Raw genomic sequence first — 22,230 nt, 5'->3', positions numbered from 1 at the left:
CTTTAGCTCAAAAAGGATGCTTTCTTTCTGGTTTGATGTAGTAGCCCATCATCTCTGCCTTTACTTCTAATAAATTTTCTACTATTAGATGATCTAAGATTTCCGTGTATACAATTTAGAACTACAAATGGGTGGAGGGTGATGAAGACAGGATTGGGAAAACATTTATTAGAAGTCTTCCATTTGTTATCCTTTTGCTATGTGAAAAGTATAAGAGCCTTCTTGCATGAGCAAGCACAATGAGACTTATGTCCTTCAGTCCTGCTTAGTAGGAGCAGCATATTAAATCTGGAACATGGAGGAGAGCTCAAAGGTCTTGGCTAGTCTGGTTTCCCCCATCCCACCCTTATTCCATTAAAGCTAAGGAAGATCACTTATTTTCTTCTTAGCTCACTGAACCTCCCTGATAGGAAAAATAAATGGCATACCAGTCTTAAGGTCACATAGCATCTCAACTGTAATGAGTATTCCTTTGCTTTTCTGTCAGGGAGAGTGACTGATGTTTGGAAGTGAACTGTGTAAATGGCCTTTTCTTACTAGTAGACAACAAAGTCTCCTCACTGACATCAGTGTTGGCTGCTAGGTATTCAGTTTGTGCAGTGGGTGAGCTTTGTCCCAGTTGTTCCCCTACCTTTCATTTGTCAGCTTTCATTGCCTCGTAATTGTCTTTCTCACTCTATTATAATAATTACAAACAATGTGTAACTCTTCATCAAAGCTGGATTACTAAATTTACTGGTAATTTGAGAAACAAGGATAAATTTAACCCCAAAGCCATCTGCTGCTCTGTAGGAGGACTTTTTAAATTATAAATTAGACATTATAACATGCTTCTAGAGATTAAAAATTACCTTGGTTGTATTGATTCCTAGAAGTTACTTGTTTTTTCTTAGGTTGAAGACAGGTTTTTCAATCTTTTGTTTTTAACCTCTTTTTTTAAAAAATGACTTAAGTTTATCTAACAACTTCTCTCTAACTAAATAAAAATCCTAAAAGTATTTAGTAATTATAATCATTTTGCAACAGTAAACACTGATAAAACTGTTACAAATTTTTTGTATCTTGTTCACGACTTCTCTTATTCTGTTCTCTGGTTTCTCATAGTGCTCTGGGGACCAACAACATGAGCATCACTTTGAAGCTTATTAAACTTACAGAATCTCAGCCCACTCCAGGCCTACAAATCAGAATCTGCATTTTAGCAATCCCCCTGGTGCTTTTTAAATGTTGGATCTATTTTATTATTTCCTTCCAACAAGCAGAATTCTCTCCTATGCTTGTTTCCTGTTAGACAGTTATCACCAGGATCAGCTTATTTACTCCGTGCAAGACTGTTATTCCTAAACCATTGGCTCTCTGCTAATGCTGTTTGGGCACTGATAATTTATGTAATAATGGTTTTTATTATCAGGAAGATAAAGTTCAGTCAACTTTGAAAATATAGAACAGAAAACAGTAATAGGAGTTCTAGTACGTGGTCAAGTATATCCATGGCCTATTACTGGTTAGTCAGATTAGAGATAGTTACAGGACTCAGCCTTGGGACTAGTTGATTTCCAAGAGAGCCAGTAACTGCTCTGTGGCTAAAGACTGTAGCCAGATCCTATCTCCTATGAACATTCAGGCAACACAGAAATCAGATGAGAATATGGAAATATCAAATCTCAAAACCACTGTGAGAGTAAAACCTTGAGGTACATGACTTGGTATCATGGGACGGAACATGTATCATCTTGACACAATAAGGATAAGATGTGTGTATTTAGCACATCATGTACTCCTCCAATTAATGTAGATTGCTAAAATGAATGTAGATATATATTTCTGATATTTAGTCTATAAACATCCTCATTATTCCCATTCACTTGGTAAGGATACTGTTAGCATAGCTTTATAGTAATTATATCCCTGTGATAAATTAGGACATCTCTCATCTTAATGTAAAGGATTTTTCCTGAGCTATGACAGCTTCACCTCTAATATTAAATTGGATTAAGCTTTGGATTAGTGATATCCTTAGAACATCTGTGATATAGTAAAAAAGAACATCTGACCTGTATTTGAATACTGGCTAAGTCATTTGCAGCTGTCAATTCTTGGGCACATCAAGAGCAGATCTAGGGCCTGGTCTTAGTTTCTAAATACCATTTTCAGTTAAAAAAAAAAAACATGGTTCCTTAGAAAAGTGTTTGCTTCAAGGCAGGGAAAATAAAAGATGAACTTGGAAGATCTTCTGGTGCCATTAAGGAAGTGCAAAATTTTTAAAAATGGGAGCAATTCAAAGATACAGGATTCAACATGAATCAGCTCCTAATAGCCAAACCTGGAACTATTTGAGCATCAAAATAATAACAATGGTATTGAGTGATAACTCAAAATAAAGTATTTGATGCAGTATATAATATAGCAGGATAATAAATGAATAAATAAACAAAGCGGGGAAAGGATAACTCTTCCTTAGGAATTGTTATTAATGAGGTGATAGATTTGTTAAATGAGCATGATTGAATCATTCCACAATGTAAATGTGTATCAGAACATCACATTTTATCCCATAAACATAATGTATATATCTATTATTTGTCAATTGAAAGTAAAATTTTTTAAATAAATAGGAATAAGGGAAATTAAAGCTAATCATTAGAGTGGCAGCTGATTGTTGATGCAACCAAGATCTACCAGCAAATGTTAACACTAGTGGATGAACATTCAAAGGGAAAAAGATTATTCATAATCTCAATGTATCTTTTAAAAATATATATTCATTACAAAGGGAAAGATAGTAACATTACAATGCGGAAACTGAGCAGACACTGCCTTAATTAAGTGGTCAAGCTCAAAACACACCAGTAATTAGACATAATACCACTGTCCCCTTATGTATGCACTGAGACAAGCACATCACCTCTGTGATGTTCTTCCTGGAGGACTATAGCCTTGATCTAATCATGAGAAGGCATCAGACAAACCCCATGTGAGGATAGTCTACAAAAGATAACTAATACTCTTCATCATGAAAAACAAGGAAAGACTAAGGAACTGTTAAAATTGAAGAAAACTCAAGAGGCATGACACTAAGTGCATTGTGGAACTGAAAAGGGACATCAATGAAAAAAAATGATGAAATCAAAATAAAGCCTATAGTAAAATCAATGTTACTTTCTTAGTTTTGATCACTGTACTACTAGAGTTATGTAAAATGTAAGTGTTAGGGGAAGCTGGGTGAAGGGCATAGGAAATTCTACTCATTGAAATTCTTCTGAAAATTTTGAAGTATTTCAAAATAAAAAGTTAAAGAAATACAAAGTGGGTCCAAAATTGCATGACATATGTTTTATGACAGAAAGAGCAAGTAAAATGTCTGAGGAACATGGTAGCCATAGGTATAGGCATTGACTTGCAGATCAGAGAATTAAACAAGAAAGGTTGTTTCCTTCCCAGCAAAGCCAAGAACACCTGAGTCTGTCTTAGACCAAGAGACACTTCAGTATATTCATAATACTTTCCAAAATTGGGTGACTTTGTGGGGTCTTTTTTCTTTGTTGTTGTGTGATTCTTAGGCATTTCTATAGTGGCTAACATATCAATGGCCTTCAAATATTTAATGAAGAAATGAATGGATTTGCTTAATATGATGAAATATCAAGACAGTCTGCCCTCCGTATCTTTAGGCTCCACCTGCTGGAATTCAGGAAACCACTGATGGAAAATACTCAGGGGGAAAATTGTATGTTTGTTTTCCAAAGGTACTCGGTAGATAGGCCTGCAGTAATTGCTTCTGTATTGAACCTGTATAGATTTTTTTCTTGTCACTATACCCTAATCAATACAATATAACAACTATTTACATAGCGTTTACATTGTATTATATAATATAAGTAATCTAAGAGATAAGTAATAAGTAATCTAGATATATGTAAGTTGTATACACATACTACACTATTTTAAATAAGGGATTTGAGCATCTGTGGATTCTGTGTTCATGAGGGGCCCTGAAACTAATCTCCCACAAATAAAGAGGGACAACTGTGTATAGTCCATTCCATTTAAATAAATAGCAATAACAAACACTGAGGGGCTGGGGTTATAACTCAGTGGTAGAGCACTTGTCTAGCATGTGTGAGGTACTGGGTTCGATCCTCTGCACCACATTAAAAATAAATAAATAAAATAAAGGTATGTGTCCATCTACAACTAAAAAAGTTTAAAAGAAAAGAAACACCTGAATTTTCATATTCCATCCCATTTACTCGACTCTTGTTTCACTATATGCTTTAGATAGAAAGCCACAGACCGTGAATGAAGAAAATCATCCAGATTCCTGTGAAGAAATAAAAAGTCTTTTAAGTGCCTTCCCATTACCACTTCTTAAGGCTGACAATTAGTAACTTTCTCAAAAATAGCTACATATCACTGTGCCAGGGAAAGAAGAAAAGGTGGCACTTAACAGTGAGAACTCTTTAGTCATACTTGGTTTTTATTCAAGCTGTACAGCATAATAGCTAGCAGTATAACTTTCTTCTAAAATAAGGTTTCTTCATAGGGTTACTAAGAAGACATCTTCAAAGAACTTAGACCAGCACCTAGTACAACATAGTGAAGCACTTTTAAAGGAGATAAGGACTTGCACTGGGGTTGTGGCTCAATGGTAAAGCATTTGCCTAGCATGCATGAGATGCTGGGTTTGACTTCCCCAGAACTGCCAAATAAATAGAGAGAGATGGGAACTGGGGTTGGGGCTCACTGGTAGAGTACTTGCCTGGCATGTGTGAGGCACTGGGTTCAATTCTCAGCACCACATAAAAATAAATGAATGAAATAAAGGTCTATCAACGTCTTTAAAATGTTTTTTTAAAAAGAGAGAAAGATGGACAAAATAATCATGTAGCAAATCTTTATTGGATTACTCTTGTCTGCAGACAGTATGATTTGGGGCTGGGACATCTGGGAGTTCAGACTGTCTTTTTCCTCCACACTCTACTTCCCTCTAATCTGGTTTATAAGTGAAATAATAATGACAATAATGGTAATATCAAAAACTGCTGCCATTTTCTGAGTACCTTCTGTGTTTCAATAGCTTTATATTTGTTTTCTACTTATATTATTACAACTTTCTTGATAGTAATAGTGTTACCATTTTATAAATGAGAAAATCAAGGCTCTGAGAAGTTAAGTAATTTGCCCAAGATACATGCCTAAGTAGAAAACCCAGGGTTTGGTCCCAAATTTGCCTGACTGCAGAGTCTTACTTAATCCATTCATCAGGTGATTATAAATATATTTGAAATGCCCTGACAAGGTTGTAGAAGACCTCTACATATACGATATTGTAGTGCTTAGTGAGCCTGGTTACATTTTGGTGTTTCTTTTAATATTCCCGCAATCTCAAGTTCCTGTTGAAAGTTACTACAGAAAATAGTACACAATGCTTAGTACTTCTCTTCCTGTGAATGAACTGCTTTGTTGGTCCTAAGTCTACAAAACCAGTACTGCAACTGAACTACTACAGGCATGGTGATGCTTTCCTAGCTCTCCCTCTCCTGCTATGAATTGCGCCAAGGAGAGAGCCAAAGACCACATTGACCAAACCACCTTCCTGACAGGCCTGCCCCCACCCCCATCAGACTTTTGTGAATTTCACCAGGATGTGGGGAAGATCAGAATGAAGTGGCTCTATAAGGACTCTTTGAGATTGAAATTTCACAATGCTATTTGGAGGGTATCTTCAACTTACACATTCTAAAACTCAGCCTGTGATTATGGTTTAAAGTACAACCATTTTAGTTCCTATTTCAGGATCTCCACACATACACACCCCAGAATTTCTTATGCTTTTCAGTGTAACTGAAATTAACCTTTTCTTCCTTAAACCAGATTCTTGAACATCTAGTCCTTGACTCATTTGAGACGGTGGTTTTCCAGAAAATAAGAAACATGTATCTCTGTGTGTACATGTGGGTTCCAAGGTGAATAGGAGTGGTTAGTCCTAAGTTGCATAGAGAAGGTAAACTCTCTGACAGCCATTTTGGAAATTGGAACACAGAACTGAACTGAGGATACACTGTGAAGAGTTCTCATTGGCTTCCCTTTGCCTCCTGATCCACAATGTGATTCCACCAGGTTTAGACTGTGTCAAACATTCTTTTCACAGATGCACTCCCTTTTCTCTTCTGAACCTAAAAACTATTACTACACTTTTTCTACCCTTCCTGTATATTTCCTTGGGACTTTTTCTCTAAAAGACAATAGTTGGCAATAATGGTTTCACAGAAGGAGTGCTCACATTTCACATCTATGCTCTAGGCATTTTACATTCTTAATCTCATTTAATTTTCACAGCATCCTAACGGGTAGATGAATTATCTATCCCCACATTTATAAATAGGGAAGCTATGGTGTGGGGAAGTTAACTTCCCTAGGGTACAGGAAGTTAGAAAGTGGCAAAACTGAAAGTCACTTTATTCTCCCTGACTTCATGGTTGTGCTTTCCCCGTGAAGCTGAGATGATGAGGATTGTTACTGTTATTACTGTTAGGGCTGCTTGCTCCCAGTTCTTATGTCATCCAAGGGAGAGAGTACTTTGCGTGAGGTACAAATGTGCATGGTCTGAAGGTGTGAACTGAGCCGGAGTTCACATTAACACCATGGACCCTCGAAACAAGCTGCTGATTGAGTACTTTATTATTGCAACTTTACAAGTGGGGAAGCTAAGGCTCACCAAAATCCCAAAGCTAATCAGTCTGGCAATGGAAACTGGATCCAGTCCCTTGTGGGGCATTTCTTAAAGTTTACTACGCATAACAATGCTGTGCACCAGCTGGGAGTAGTCAGTCCCTAAGATAGTACATGACAACATCAAACAGTAGGCATGTAGCTTACAAAAAGTTAGAATATATTTTTCCAGTTAGAACATGAGATTGTACAAAGGCTTAGCAAGATAGGAAACTTGAATTCATGCCAAAGCTCACTAAATTTTTTTGTGCTTTTTTTTTGGAGGATGAGGGTACCAGAGATTGAACTCAGGGGCACTCAACCCCTGAGCCGCATCCCTAACTCTTTTTTGCATTTTATTTAGAGACAAGGTTTCACTGAGTTGCTTAGCACCTGACTGTTGCTGAGGCTGGCTTTGAACTCAAGGTCCTCCTGCCTCAGCCTCCCAAGCTGCTGGGATTACAGGTGTGCGCCACTGCACTGGGCTTTTTGTGCATATTGTACACATTTGAGTACAATGTTTCCAGAGTGCAGCTTGGTTTTGTTTGTTTGTTTGTTTGTTTGTTTCTGTTTTTGTTTTTTGTATTTTTTTAGTTGTTGATAGACCTTTATTTTTTATTTATTCATTTATGTGTGGTGCTGAGAATCATCCCAATGCCTCACACATGCTGGACAAGCACTCTTACCACTGAGCTATAATCCCAGCCCTGTAACTTGACTTTTGGTTTGGTTTGGTTTGGTTACTGGAATTAAATCCAGCGGTGTTTTACTACTAGCTACATCCCCAGTCCTTTTTAATTAATTAATTAATTTATTCATTCATTTATTTTTTGAGACAAGGTCTCACTAAGTTGCCAAGGTTGACCCTGATCTTGGCATTTTTCTGCTTCAGCTTCCCATGTTGCCGGGAGATATTCAGAGAGCATTCTGCATATAAAAGTTGTAGATACCATATGAGGAGGAGTATAAGGGCAAGACTATTCACTGTTTTGAAGTATAATGCCGTTATATTCCATAAATGAGTAAATAAATGATAATGGTGCTAGGTGGCCTAAGGATGGAAAAATACCATCCTGGATGGCCATATGCCATCTGTATTAGTGAGTTATTCATATGGGTATCTGGTTAAAAACAGGTTGCATGGATGAACACTGAGAGAGTGATTGCTTAGGAAACTGTACTTGTTGCCTTAAAAGGATATAGATAGATAGATAGATAGATAGATAGATAGATCTATATATATCTTGCTACCCCCAGGTAGTGGCTGTCAGAGCAGCCACAGTCACTTAAATATGTTTTACTCATCTGTTTTTTTCCTATAGAACATATGAGATTAAAAAATCTTTATCAATCAGCAAGTAATTGAAATTCTGTGATTATCAAATTCATGGTGGTTATCCACACCAGCAAATTTTCTTTGAACCTTAAAAATACTTGCTTTTAAAAAGTCCTTTTCCAGTCTCTCATTCACTTTTTTGAGAAGAAACCTCAATTCATGTATACATTCATTCATCAATATTTATTGAGTACTTGAAATTTGTGGGTCATTGTGCTAATTGCTAGGGAAGCCTCCTCACTAGAGAGATGTCATCTCAGTTCTCACAGAGTGAATAGTGGTGACATTGTTAATGGAGCATATTATAAAATCTATTGCAGAGAAATGCAGTGTAGTTTGAGAGCATAGATGAAAGTAACATTTATTTCCATTCCAATAGATTTCGGTTTTGGAAATTTCTTTAAAAGTGGTGAACTGCTGGCAACATGGTGTGGCAGCCCCCCTTATGCAGCCCCAGAAGTCTTTGAAGGGCAGCAGTATGAAGGACCACAGCTGGATATTTGGGTATTGCTTTGCTTTGCTGTGTTAAATGCATCTATAATGATAATACTTGCTACTTTGGCCCATGGTAGAAACTCCTGGCACTTGACACATAAGCAGTATTTCATACGTTCCCCATCTGCTGGAGTGTAATTAGAGCATCTTGAAATCAATCCCTAGGAAAGAATTTCTAGGGACAGGTGTTATCATCCTAATATTAGCAATAATTTAAAGTTAAGCAGTAAGCAGAATGATGAAATTCAGATCATTTGTTATTTTTTATACTTATTGCAGTAGTCAGGGTTGGAGTTTCTTTCCCCCAAAATTCTGAGAAAGTAATAAATTTGGACAGGAATATTTCAGTCCATATGATTTTAAGAGCCCTGAGGATTTTGAGGAAGATAGAGTGTTTAAAGTTCTCCCTGGAAAGTGTACTGTTTTCTTCCCTAGAGCATGGGAGTTGTTTTGTACGTCCTGGTCTGTGGAGCTCTGCCTTTTGATGGACCAACTCTTCCAATTTTGAGGCAGAGAGTTTTGGAAGGAAGATTCCGGATTCCATATTTCATGTCAGAAGGTAACAAGTTGTCTCTTACTAATTGTGTACTTTATAGAATTTTTGTCCCAAATGAAATGCCTAGGCAAAAGCTTCCCTTTTTCTGAGATTTGGGTACAAATAAAATGACTTAGTCATTTTAAAAGCCATAGAAATAAGCTACCCACTCCATCATGTAGATGAGACAAGTTCCAGCCTCCCTACTTATAACTGAGAACAGAAGTTTCCCAGATTAAGAGCAGCAAGTCTTCCCATTCACTCTGGGTCTATAAATGTCCCATGTTTATTTTAGACTTATAGAAGCACTTCATAGATACAGGCTCACAACCATTTTACTCTAAGTACAAAATGGATTTTGCAAAATTAAAAAATTTTAAATTAAAAGCCAACTGGCAGAACTCTAGTGAATTAAGTTGAAATGCCATAATCCCTGCCTATCTGTATTGGGTTGTTACATAGGCAGTAGTTAAATTTACTCCTTAGTTTTGTGATTTTTTTTTTTTTTCCATCCTACCTCTGGTGTTCCTACTAATAGTAGAAGTAATGCTTTTGAGCAGATAAGAGCATGGTTTGTGGAGCTTTATATCCAGACTCTACCTGGTTTTAATCCTTACTCCACCACTCACAGCCGTATGGCTTTGGCAGTCATATTCCTTTCTTGGCTTCAATTCCTCATCTATAAAATGGAAATAATAATTGTTTCTACCCTAGGGTATCATGAGAATAATTACTCTGTACAAAGCACTTACCGTGGTGCTTGAGGTGTAGTGAGTGATATGACATCACCCCCTCGTGTGAGGGTGATGAAGAGCATGATATCAGCTCAGAGAATCAGCTAGTGCTCAGAGTTGCAGCAGTGCAGTTTTCCTAGTGTAATCAGAAGTAAATAATGTTTTGTGGACCTTTTTCTCAGCAGCACTCATGAGAAAAGCAACAGCCCACTGGAGATCTCTGTCTTACCTGCATAGCCTTAGTGTATCAGCCTTGGGTGTGATTGAGAAGCAATTTATCATTTTCTCATTCTAGGAGTGAGGCTTAGTTTTTTTCTTTAATACAAAACTAAGTCTGTGAGTAGATATTTTTAGTTGCAACGTTAGTAGAAAGGCTCATTTAGCAGAGACTCAGACCCATACATTCCTGTTTTTCTTAGTTCACCATGTGAACTTGACAAATATAAGTATCTTCCATGCATTCATTTTTTTATTTGACCGTCTACTTTCCAGTGGAGGGCACAGAGATTAATACCATTATACGAAGTCACAGGAGTCAAGCAAATAATCCTGAAGTGCAAGGTGATTTATGCGACTTCTATAACATTGTGTTTTCTACAGATTGTGAGCACCTTATTCGAAGGATGTTGGTCCTAGATCCGTCCAAACGACTAACCATAGCTCAAATCAAGGAGCATAAGTGGATGCTTATAGAAGTTCCTGTACAGAGACCTATTCTCTATCCACAAGAACAAGAAAACGAGCCATCTATTGGGGAGTTTAATGAACAGGTCCTGCGATTGATGCACAGCCTCGGAATAGATCAACAGAAAACTGTTGAGGTAAAGTGACGAGAGATTTGACTAAATATATGTTAGGATTCCTCTGCAGTTAGTAACTTGAAATTTCATTCTCACACCTGTCATCCTGGTCTTTTAGCACATCCATCTCTGGCACCTAGGCCTACTGTTCAGTGTTCCCTGACAGTTACATCAGACTCTATTTATATTTGCTTTTATTCAACATCTAAATTCCTTCCTTTGCCTCATCTGCCAAAAAGTTCAAGAGGTTTTATAGAAGATGCAGGAAAATTGAAGATGGAAGCTTAAAAAGAACAAGATAGAAAGTTTATTTCTAGACGAAGCATTAAGTTTCATATCAGCACTATACTAGCTTGTGTAGAACGTAAATATGCAGATATGGAACAAGGCTGAAGGTCACGCAGGAAACAAGGAAAGGCACTGGGTTTAAGAAAGCCAGTGGGATTTAATTGTGAACTAGAGAAACTAAGAAGGCAGAAAAACAGGTGGGGTCCTGATTTGGAAATATTAGGGATAATAGAACTAAAAAGGTCGTGAACCTGGAAAATTCCTCTTGGCTTTTTTTCCTGTCCTCTAGTGGTTAGCATAATATAGGATATACATGTTTTTAATACCTCCACAATAGTGAAAACACAACAACAACAACAAAAAAAAACAGTGCTTTTAAGGAAGAAGCGAAACAAGAAAGAATATCAAATGCCCCCATGTTTGCTGTGAAAGACCAAGGATCCAAACTACTGCCTCCTCCCCTGTCATAGCTGTATGTAAAATAAACTGGTTTTCCTGCCTGGTTCATTGTGTACCTAGTGATGTTTTTCTGTACTTATCCATGAAGTAGATCAAGAATGGCAGCTGTGAGCGTGGTTCTGCTGGCCTGTGAGTTTTGCTGAGAATGCTCCACATTCATTTATGGGTACTCTGCCCAGCACCCATGCAGGCTGTCAGGTACAATTAGAAGCCAGAGGAGCAGTTGCTTCTCTGTTGCACTAGCATCCTGGGAAAACTGGCAGGCTAAAGATGTGAAAATTTGGGAAGCAACTTTATTTTCAAGGCTTCAAAAGGGTGGGACTGCAAAAACAAGAGGAAAAAATTACCTAAGAACAGAGACACAGTGTCTCTCCATCTAGTATCCAGATGTGATTCTCCAGCCCAAAATAATCACCAGAAAGTTCCCAAAGGCTTTAATCATTCACTTCATGGTTTTCAGTGATTTGGACTTGGGTTGAAGCAGTACAATTAGAGCTTCTGGGCTCGGGGTGCTAACTGCCCTTCTACCGTAGTTACAGCTATGAGATGGAACCGTGTGACAGCAGTGAGAATGCCTACATAAAACAGTGATGGCATTTTCTCTTAGTGCAGAAAAATAAATAGATCTTGATAATGTAAAAGGTCCAGTCAAGTAATTTTAAAGCATCAACCTTTATTTAACTAATACTAAAGACTTGAAATTGTCTGCCTTCGGGTCTAGATTTCATTCTGAGGCATACTTTGTTATTTTACTTTTAAGAACACCCACTTTTGCGTTAGAAAGGTACAGATCATTGGATTGGTTTTTATGGTACTCTACTTTCAACCAACAGTTGTTTTCTCTTTCAGTCTTTGCAGAACAAGAGCTATAACCACTTTGCTGCCATTTATTTCTTGTTGGTGGAGCGCCTGAAATCACATAGAAGCAGTTTTCCTGTGGAGCAGAGACTAGATGGCCGACAGCGTCGGCCTAGCACCATTGCTGAACAAACAGTTGCCAAGGTAACGCCCCATTAGCCAATAGTCTTATCTGTGCATGTGCCTATTCGCATGTTTGACACATTTTTTATCTTGTAGTACAAAGGTTAGGATTTCATCTTCTACACTCTGTTTTTCTAGAAAGTTTCTCCCTCAATCATTCACTGAATTCTCAAATGTTTTGGCGCACCTTTCTGTTTGTAAGGATTAACTTTATTTCAAACAGTTTTTTTCATAAAGAGATGTTTTGTGTTTTAATCCCTTGCTTCTGTTGAGAATTAGTGTAACTAACCTATACATTCAGTTTCATGTACACATTTTTATTGTGGATTTACCATGTGTGACCTCTATTCTTAGGTACTCTAGGAGTTAGGATGTGTAGAGTACACTCCTTGCCCTCAGAGTCATTACACTGTGGAAGCAAAATAAGAATAGACTACAAATAATCATAATTCAAAGAAGGGAAAGATTAGTGCTGTTAAAGAACTGAGGACAAGGATGAGAGAGTCACATCTGAATGGGAACGAAATCATGAGATAGGTGGCAGTTAAAACAGATCTTCACAGATGTGTGGAACAGTGGCAGGGAGAGGCAGTACTTGAAGGCATTTTAGGTAGACAGAAACAGCGGAAGATGAGCAGAAGTATTTATGTTGGCAATTGTAGGACTTGTTCCAATAAATACACTTGAAGTCTAAGGAAATAAGGAGTTGGAGTGATAAGTTGAAGCCACATTGTAAAGAGGTCCACACGCCATGGTAAAGCGTTTACTTTACAATTCAGGAAGAAGTAAGGCACTATGAAAGTAGTTAAGCGGAAGAGTGGTAGAATATCGTATTATTTACAATCATTAATCTGAGAGCATTGGGAATGATGGGCAGGACAGAGAAGAGAAGAAATTTGGAGAGATCGATTAGGAGATTATTATAGTATTTGAGATAAGAAATACTGAAGATCTAAATTAATGTGGCACTGGTAGAAACAGATGGAAGAGGCAAGTAAAAGAACCTCAGAGATATATCTTGTATAAACCTAGCGATGGTTTGGAGAAGTAGCTCTTATGGTGGTTAAAATTTCTAAAGTCTTTCTGTGCCTCAGTTTCCTGTGTGTAAATAGATAAGATTATAAGAATGTTGTGCCAGTAAAATTAGTTAATATTTTTGGAATACATACAACAGTGTCTATTACATAGTAAGTGAGTGCTATGTAAGTATTTGTATATAAGTAAATGTTGGGGGATTAGAGGACAAAAGTGAGTTAGGGATAATTCTGTCTTGAGCTAGGCCTGAGAGAACAGTGGTGGCATTAACTTAGTTGCCAAGGGGGATGTGGACATAGATCCCAGGAGAGATGCTGGAGTAGAGAGGTCTGGGGAATCATCTGTATAGAGGTTGAGGAGAAGAGTGGCTTGTTCCAGTGCTCTATTAGGATTTTTGTCCTCTTCTATGAGTGACTCTATTCAAAGTGAAATTAAGAGTAGAATTTTCATATTGAATTTCTTTGGCAGGTTTACAAAATTTGCAAGATTATAAGAAATTCTGGCATTTTTTTATAGTATGTACAAAGAAAAAAACCAAGGAAATTAAAAATCTTGATTTTCATAGGCAAGTTGTATTTTTGTTTATATGCTTTATATAGAAAATGTGAGTACCAAAACAAATGTGAGTTAAATAATGTTATCAATGTTATTCTAGATATTTGAGTTAGACTTTCTCACATGTAGAAACCTTCAAAGTTTAATTAGGTATTGCTTACAAGACAGAGGGGAAATGAGAGTTCATGAGCTGGGATGGTGTCCCTTCCTTCTTGCAAGTGCAGCCAGGCAAAAGGACAGGAGGCAGAGACTCCCAGTGCAGTAGCAGGCTTTCCTTGCCAAGTGTCTTTTTTTTTTTTATTGGTTGTTCAAAACATTACAAAGCTCTTGACATATCATATTTCATACATTAGAATCAAGTTGGTTATGAACTCCCAATTTTACCCCAAATACAGATTGCAGAATCACATCGGTTACACATCCACATTTTTACATAATGCCATATTAGTAACTGTTGTATTCTGCTACCTTTCCTATCCTCTACTATCCCCCCCTCCACTCCCCTCCCATCTTCTCTCTCTACCCCATCTACTGTAATTCATTTCTCTCCTTGTTTATTTTCCCATTCCCCTCACAACCTCTTATATGTAATTTTGTATAACAATGAGGGTCTCCCTCCATTACCATGCAATTTCCCTTTTCTCTCCCTTTCCCTCCCACCGCCACGTATCTTTATTCTTAAACATGCAAGTGAGTGAGTGGTAAAGGGTTACATAAACAACTGCTCCTGAGCATGTGCATGTGTTATTTGATATCTTTTCCTATCTAGACTTTAAGCAAATTCCCCTGGATATCTCAAATTTTATTTAATTTGGCTTGGAGTTGAGATGTATAAGATGGCTTCTTACGTCTGCTAACTTTGTTTCCTTACCAAGCCTCCCATGAGTTCTTGCACTTTGTGCGTTGACCCATGTCATCATAGAAACCTACTTACTGTAATTTAAAATACATGCAATCCAAATGGAAGTCTTCAGTGTTCATCTACAAACTTGTCTTAAAGGCTGCTGGATGCTAATCAGGAGGCAGCGCTGCTGAGGAAAACACTTCCTTCCCTCGGAGGGGCACGTTCTACTTTTTAGTATAGAGCTTACTAAAAAATAGATTTCTCTGGTTTTATGGATACTAAATATGCTCAAAATTTCAGTAGAGCCTTCTTGTTTTAATTCCTTTATGTTCTAATTTTTTTTTAAAGAGCCCCTCCTGTCTGGCATTTTGTTATGGCAGCCTGGGCACACTAATACTATGCTGTGTTCTACAGTGGGCAACTCCTAATCCGTAATTCAATAGCTGAGATGCCCATTGCATTCATGTTTGCTTACAATTGATACAAACCATGGAGTGGCAAAATTGTTAAAAACCAGTGGTCAGAGTTCATAAGATAAAAAAAGCAAGACATTTTTCTCAGTAGTTATCCAAAGTAAGTCAAATGCAACATTTCCAGCATATTGTACAGCAAATAAAAAGTACTTTAAATCTATCTAAGAAGAAATCTCACTGTATTCTAAATAATAATAATAACAGGTACTTTATCACTAAACTATAAACTCCTTAAAGTCAGGCACAGTTTTTTAGGTACCTCTAAGGCCACAGATTGCTATATTGATAATAGCAATAAGAAATCAAGGAAACAGCTGGCATGGTGGTGCACGCTTGTAATCTTAACAACTTGGGAGGCTGAGATAGGAGGATCACAAGTTCAGATCCAGCCTCAGCAACTTAGCAAGGCCCTGAGCAACTTAGCAAGACCCTGTCTCAAAATCTTAAAAAAGGGAGGGGGTGCTAGGGATGTGGCTCAGTGGTTAAGTCCCTCTGGGTTCAGTCCCCAGTACCAAAGAAAATAAATTGAGGAAACAACATTATCCTATACAAAGACCACATGAACTGTAAAATCCTGCAGAATTTTAGTTCCATGCAGAAGGTCTGCATGATTTTGAGGTGACTTTGCTTAAGAATTTCTGAGTTCCTCTATTCTTAAATATAGAATGGAAATGGCAATACCTACTTAATAAGATTGCTACTGAGTAAAAATTAGTTAACCTGAACCAGCAGTTATGTTCAGCAAATAGAGCACTTATCTGTCAGGCACTGTCCTCACCACTGTGGGCATTGTATTAATTCGCTCGGGCTACCATAACAAAATGCCAGACTGAAGGGTTCAAACAGAAAAGTCATTTCCTCACAGTTCCTGAAGCCATCAGCATCTGGTGCAGGCTAACTCCCGTGGGTAGATGGCTGCCTTCTTACTCTTTTTTCATGTGCCTCTCCATCTGTCAATTGAGGAGAGAGAGTTCTGGTGGTCTCTTCCTTTTATAAGAACACCAGACCTCTTGGATCAAGATCTCATGTTTATGACTTAATCTAACTTTAACTTACCTCCTTAAAAGCCTTATCTCCAAATTAGTTCTTATAAGAGGAAGAGACAACCAGAACTCTCTCTTGCTAAGTTGCTGAGTCTGGCCTTGAACTTTCAGTCCTCTTGCCTCATCCTCTCAAGTCACTGGAATTATAGGCATGCACCACCATGCCCTGCAGAACCCAGGGTTTTGTACATGCTAGGCAAGCACGCTACCACTAGCCACACCCCAGCCCAGACAGACTACCTTAGACCCCTTAGCAATTGCAAGACTTCTAAAAAGCAGATGTATGATACCTACTATCCTATTTCCTGGGAAGTAAGTATCACAACAAAATGTTATTCCTCCATCCTTTCCAAGTTCATGGGTCCATTATAGTCCAGGTTAGGTGCAAAAGTTTTCAAGGAAAATGTACAATCCTTGGTCTAGCACAGCAGCCCTGCCATTTAAGGAATTGTAGCTGATGAAAGTCAGGACTGAGAAGGAGCAGCACATTGTAGTTTTTGTGTGGCCATCTCATTTCCATTGTAGTGTCCCAGGTAATAGTTTCCCTACTTTCATATAAAAGGAACAGAATAATACATTTGGGAAATAGAAATCGAAATTCAGTTCTATCCTTTGATTGAAAATACAACAATGAGGGTTGGAAGACTGTAACAAATTAGAAAGTTTAAATTTCACATTGTGACATTGACTAGAGAAATTAAATGACTAATACTTGAAAAGAAAAAAAAGTTGTTTAACATCAAATGTGGCACAGGTGTAAGCCTGAAGAATGATGCAAAAGAAAAGAAATTTCTTTATCATACTCAGAATGGTATGCAGTAATCTTTTTCCTGTTCTTACCATTCATATAATTCTGAGACTTTGCTGTTGTTCTTCTATTCTTCTTTTTAAATATTTTTTAGTTGTTGATAGACCTTTATTTTATTTATTTATATGTGGTGCTGAGAATCGAACCCAGCGCCTCACAAATGCCAGGCAAGTGCTCTACCACTAAGCCACCGGTCCAGCCCTGTTCCTCTATTCTTTATCTCATGTGGTATATCTGGAGATAGCAATATTTGGATCTGCCATATATAAAATATATCCTATGTATATTCAAAATATGTTGAAATATAAAGTATGGTAGTAACATATACTCCCATTCTTGAACAGCTGTCAAACTGAAAATTCTAACTGGGAACCATTAAATAGAATCTGAGAACAAAACTACATTCATCTTACAGTGTAAATCCTATATTTTTGTGATGATTTTAGGACTTTAAAAAAGGAAAAGAGCGGGGCTGGGAATGTGGCTCAAATGGTAATGTGCTTGCCTGGCATGCGCGCGGCGCTGGGTTCAATCCTTAGCACCACATACAAATAAAGATGTTGTGTCCGCCGAAAACTAAAAATAAATACTTAAAAAAAATTCTCTCTCTCTCTCTCTCTCTCTCTCTCTCTCTCTCTCNTAAAAAAAAAAAGAAGAAAAAGAAGAGGAATTAACCTTACTGAATTAGGACTTTATATGTTACCTTTTAGAATCCTAACTTCACTGTGAAATAGGATTTATGCCCTTTTTTACAGGTGAAGAAAATAAGATTCAAAGAAATTAGGTAACCTGATTAAGTTCACACAATGAGCCAATGATGGAGCCAAGAATCAAGCCCACTTCCTGAGAGAGAACTAGAACCTAATACCATTTTGTGCCTTTTGTTTATTTGAATCTAAAACTCACCATCCTATATCCCTTGACGTGACTATAGCAAGAAGAATATAGGCCAGTCCTCTGCCTGTCATAGTCTGGCGTGATGACTGTTCCCTCAGATGTTTTGCAGTGTCTCTTATGTTCAAAACATATCTAATAAATTATTCTGCTAGTTTTGAAGGGATCAGGATAAAAGGATCATCCAGCAGCTTCATCTTTAAAATCAACCCTTGCCAGTTGTCTTAGGAAGATTCTCTTTTAAGAATTGTTTGTGATGCTTCTTAAAGTAGTTCACAAAGGAGACAGAAGAATGGACTTAAAGTCATCCAGAGTTTCCTATAGTAGGTTGACTTCAAGGTCATAACTTGCACTGCAATGAGCATATCTCCTTCTACTGGGCCAGCAGGCTATGTGCGTCCTTGAAGGAAGGACTACAGTCCTGTCATATCCAAGGAACTGCTGCTTTTCTTTTCTTGCTTGTCCCACACACCCGCATGAAGAAATAAGTATCATCCCACCCCACCAAGAGACAGAGACAGAACTCACTTCAGTGCCCCTTGCATTATAGTTGGTTGTAGGGTGTATGTATCTATCCCTGGTTCAGAGTACAGAATCCTACCAACAGGGACTTTCCTATTCCCCCTTATACTTCTCCAGGTAATATATTTAAGGAAGAAGGCAATATATGTTTTCTGAGTTGAAACAGAGGACATTCTTTTTGGGGGGGAGGGGATGGTACTGGGGATTGAACTTAGGGGCACTGGACCACTGAGCCACATCCCCACTCCCTAGCACTATTTTGCATTTTATTTAGAGACAGGGTCTCTCTGAGTTGCTTAGTGCCTCACCGTTGCTGAGGCTGGCTTTGAACTCGTGATCCCAAGGATATTCTTTGACTCCTCAGAGACAAGCTTTCTTGTCATCTGTGTGAAACTTAGGCTTCTCAATATGGAACAGAAATAAAATTCTATACAAACCTTTTCAGAATATCTGATTGATTCAAGTTAATACCCTATATATGAATGTATATTTTCTATACATATTTCATCAGATCTTTTCCAGAGGAGGGGAGTTCTAATAAATAACTTGTTTATACTTTAATTGTCCCAGGAATAATTATTTTATTCTAAGAACTCGATGTATTTACAGAGAAAGTATTAATGTTCCTCTGCTTTCTGTTCTTGCTATATTTGCAGGCACAAACTGTGGGACTCCCAGTGACCATGCATTCCCCAAACGTGAGGCTGATGCGATCTGCCCTCCTCCCACAGACATCCAACGTGGAGGCCTTTTCATTTCCAGCTTCCGGCTGTCAGGCGGAAGCTGCATTTATGGAAGAAGAGTGTGTCGACACTCCAAAGGTACAGATGGATGTGTTTGAGAGACTCAGAGCTTGCCATATGGCTGTAGACTTGTTTGATCCTGCGGTGCTGTGCTGTGGCTTAGCTGAACTCTCATTTTGTCAAGTCAGTCAGGAATGTTGTTTTTGTGGAGAAAACCTAAGAAATGTCCAAAGCTAAATTCTCATCAGTGTTTTGTCATTACAGCTGTTTTGTAACATAACTCATCAGATCTCTCCTCCCCCAGAAGCCCCTTTTTTTCCTCCTTCTTTCTTCAAGTTTCTAAATTCCTCACAAGTGTTTAGCTTTATTTGTTTTTTAACAAATTGTAATTCTGAAAACAAAAAGTTAACTTGCTATGCTGAATTGGGCTTTGTTTTTGTCAGTATTGCTTTTCTTCTGCTAAGAATACTATAGATACAAAATGATGGGCTTTCTGGTCAGCTAAACCTCTGTTTTTGGTCTAGTTTGGACATGCTTGAAGGAGTCAAGTTTACATTTGGCAAACTATAAAGTTGGCTTTTAGGATATGGAAGATGACAGCTTCTCTCAAGCAATGGACATTTATTTAACTTCTAATATGAGTTGTATATACTTAGCATCAAGAGATATACAAAGGATCATATTAATGAGTAGCAGAGTGTCACAAAAGAATGTAGACCTTAGAGTATATTCAGACTGTGTTCTTTACCAGGTTGTGTGAACTCTTTGAACCTCAGTTTTCTCTTGTGTAAAATGAGAATACCGAATTTATGAGACTATTATGAGGATTGAGATAGTGTTTGTAAGAAGTGGGGAAGATTTTACATACTCGGTAAATATTGGTTTTCTGTCTTTTTGGCCTCTTCAGGTAATTAAAAAAAAAATGAGTCAGACATGAACTCTGCCTCATGTTGCTAGACTATGGTCTAACAGAAGAAACCTTATACACAACAAAAGACAATGTGCCAGCCAGGCATGGTGGCACACGCATGTAATCCCAGCAACTTGGGAGACTGAGAGGAGCATCGCAAGTTCAAGGCCAGATTCCACAATTTAACAAGACCCTGTCTCAAAAATAAAAAGCAAAAATAAGGATGGGGATGTAGCTCAATGGTAGATGACCCTGAGTTCAATCTCTGATACCAAAAAAAAAAAAAAGCAATGTGCCAAGTGTTGAATAAATTGATAAAAGAGAATATAATTGGCCCTGTAAGGAGATATAAATCAAAGTGAAACTAGAAGGTGGCAAGGAGAGTTGCTTTTAGTGTTTGATCAGGAGAGTCTTTTTGGGTTAAGTGTCAAAGCAGGTAATTGAGAAGTGGATAGAATCAAAGTGGGTGGAAAATAGGGTGGGATGTCTTCAATGGAGACAAAAGCCTGAACAAAAACAAACAAACTTAAGGAATTTCAAGGCTCATCTAAATCAGAGCATTGTTCAGTTTATCTGAGGGAAAAAGTATATGGAGAGAAGTTGTGTGAAATAAAAATGGATAGGTTAGCTTTGAATGGCAAGCCAGGCAATTAATACTTGCTCTGTTGGTGGGTGCTTTCAACATGGGTGTGGGGTTCAGTATCAAATGAAACAACTGAAGAGTTAAGGTAACGAGAGACAATTGAAGATTTTGAGCAAGGAAGCACTATATGTATTCTGCGCTTCAGAAAATTAGGCTGGCTGGCTCCCTAGCATGCAGAAGACAGGGGAGACTGGTGACGGAGAATGGGAAGTTAGAGCACATGTCTCCAAAGGAGATGATGTGGGTCTGAACTGGGAGAGGGGTTATGGGACAGAAGAGGAGGGATGGTTGCATTGAGACTGAAGATAAAATTGATAGGATGTCAGGGTTAAGAGAAAAGCCTTAACAAGATTTTGATTATTGGGAGTATAAGTGCCTTCTCAGAAATCAGGAACTCTGAAGATCCAGTTGGTTGGTTCAGAAGTTAAATAATCAGTTTAGCTAGAGCACAGCCGAGAAGACAGCTCAAGCCCAGGCTTCCCCAGCAGGTGTTAAGTCCAGTTGATGAACAGGACCTGTTGGTGTCACAGCCCCTTAGGATTCCACTTCCTTTGAACAGTCTGTTTTCTCTGCCTGCATTTGTATGTTAAATAACCTTATAAATTACTGGTACATTCTTGCTCAGAAATTCAGACATAAATTAGAGTAATGTAATTCATTTACTTTAAAGATATAATTCTCTCAAAAAAATTAAAATGCAGTCTGCTAAAGTCTTGTCTGTGAGGGCACCAGGCCCAAAACACAGATTGGGCACTGTCTGCTATATTATATAGGGCAAGCTATTTTTAAAGCTTGTGATTGTTACCGTAACTAGGAAACAGACAGGAAATGAATGATTTTGTGAAAGATATAGACAGTAGCTAGATGGTGTATTTGCATTTGCAGGAAGAGCAGTGCCACGCTGGAACTGGCCACCCACACTGGCATTGCCACTGTGACACTCAGCCAGGCCATAAACATCCGCTGGTCTTACTGCAGATTGTTCCTTCTCCTGGTTTGCAGTAAAATGTTTGTTCTTCTTCCCTCCCTACTGCCTTTTTCTTTAGGGCCCATAAATAAATGCACATACACAAAACTCCCAGATAGAAATACAATTCCTTTTACTCATTTTCCTTCATTTATACTTACTGTAATGCCCATTTTGTTTTCTGAAAGATGCTTCACAGCTACACGTATTGCTCATTTCATTTCTGCTGTCAATCAGGGATAAGTGTTGTGCTTTTCCAAGAGAGCACACCTCTCCTTCCCTCCTGGATATCTTCAGTGCTTAAAACTGTCAGTGAAATCCCTTAAGGAGTCTGAATGGACACTTTGGTTTGGGGTTCCTGCAAAAACCAGCACCTTTCTGAGTTATCCATTCTGGGTAAAAAAAAAAAAAAAAAAACAGTAACTGAGACCCACAGGTGACACAGGGACCATGT

General features: G+C 38.0%; 1 protein-coding gene across 6 annotated transcripts in view; it reads left to right on the top strand.

Annotated features, from left to right (window-relative positions):
* Sik2 (salt inducible kinase 2) overlaps positions 1-22,230 on the top strand; it is a 119,941-nt gene that overhangs the window by 80,444 nt on the left and 17,267 nt on the right. For all 6 annotated transcript variants that reach the window (XM_048796042.1, XM_048796043.1, XM_048796041.1 and 3 more), the window contains 5 exons: positions 8,427-8,551; positions 8,978-9,101; positions 10,412-10,632; positions 12,208-12,360; positions 19,170-19,334. In XM_048796042.1, the coding sequence (XP_048651999.1) occupies positions 8,427-8,551; positions 8,978-9,101; positions 10,412-10,632; positions 12,208-12,360; positions 19,170-19,334 (788 nt within the window). The remainder of the gene's footprint in view (positions 1-8,426; positions 8,552-8,977; positions 9,102-10,411; positions 10,633-12,207; positions 12,361-19,169; positions 19,335-22,230) is intronic.

Source organism: Marmota marmota, unplaced genomic scaffold (genome assembly GCF_001458135.2).
Source record: "Marmota marmota marmota unplaced genomic scaffold, marMar, whole genome shotgun sequence".
NCBI lineage: Eukaryota > Metazoa > Chordata > Mammalia > Rodentia > Sciuridae > Marmota > Marmota marmota.
This window is presented reverse-complemented; position numbering and strand designations above follow the sequence as displayed.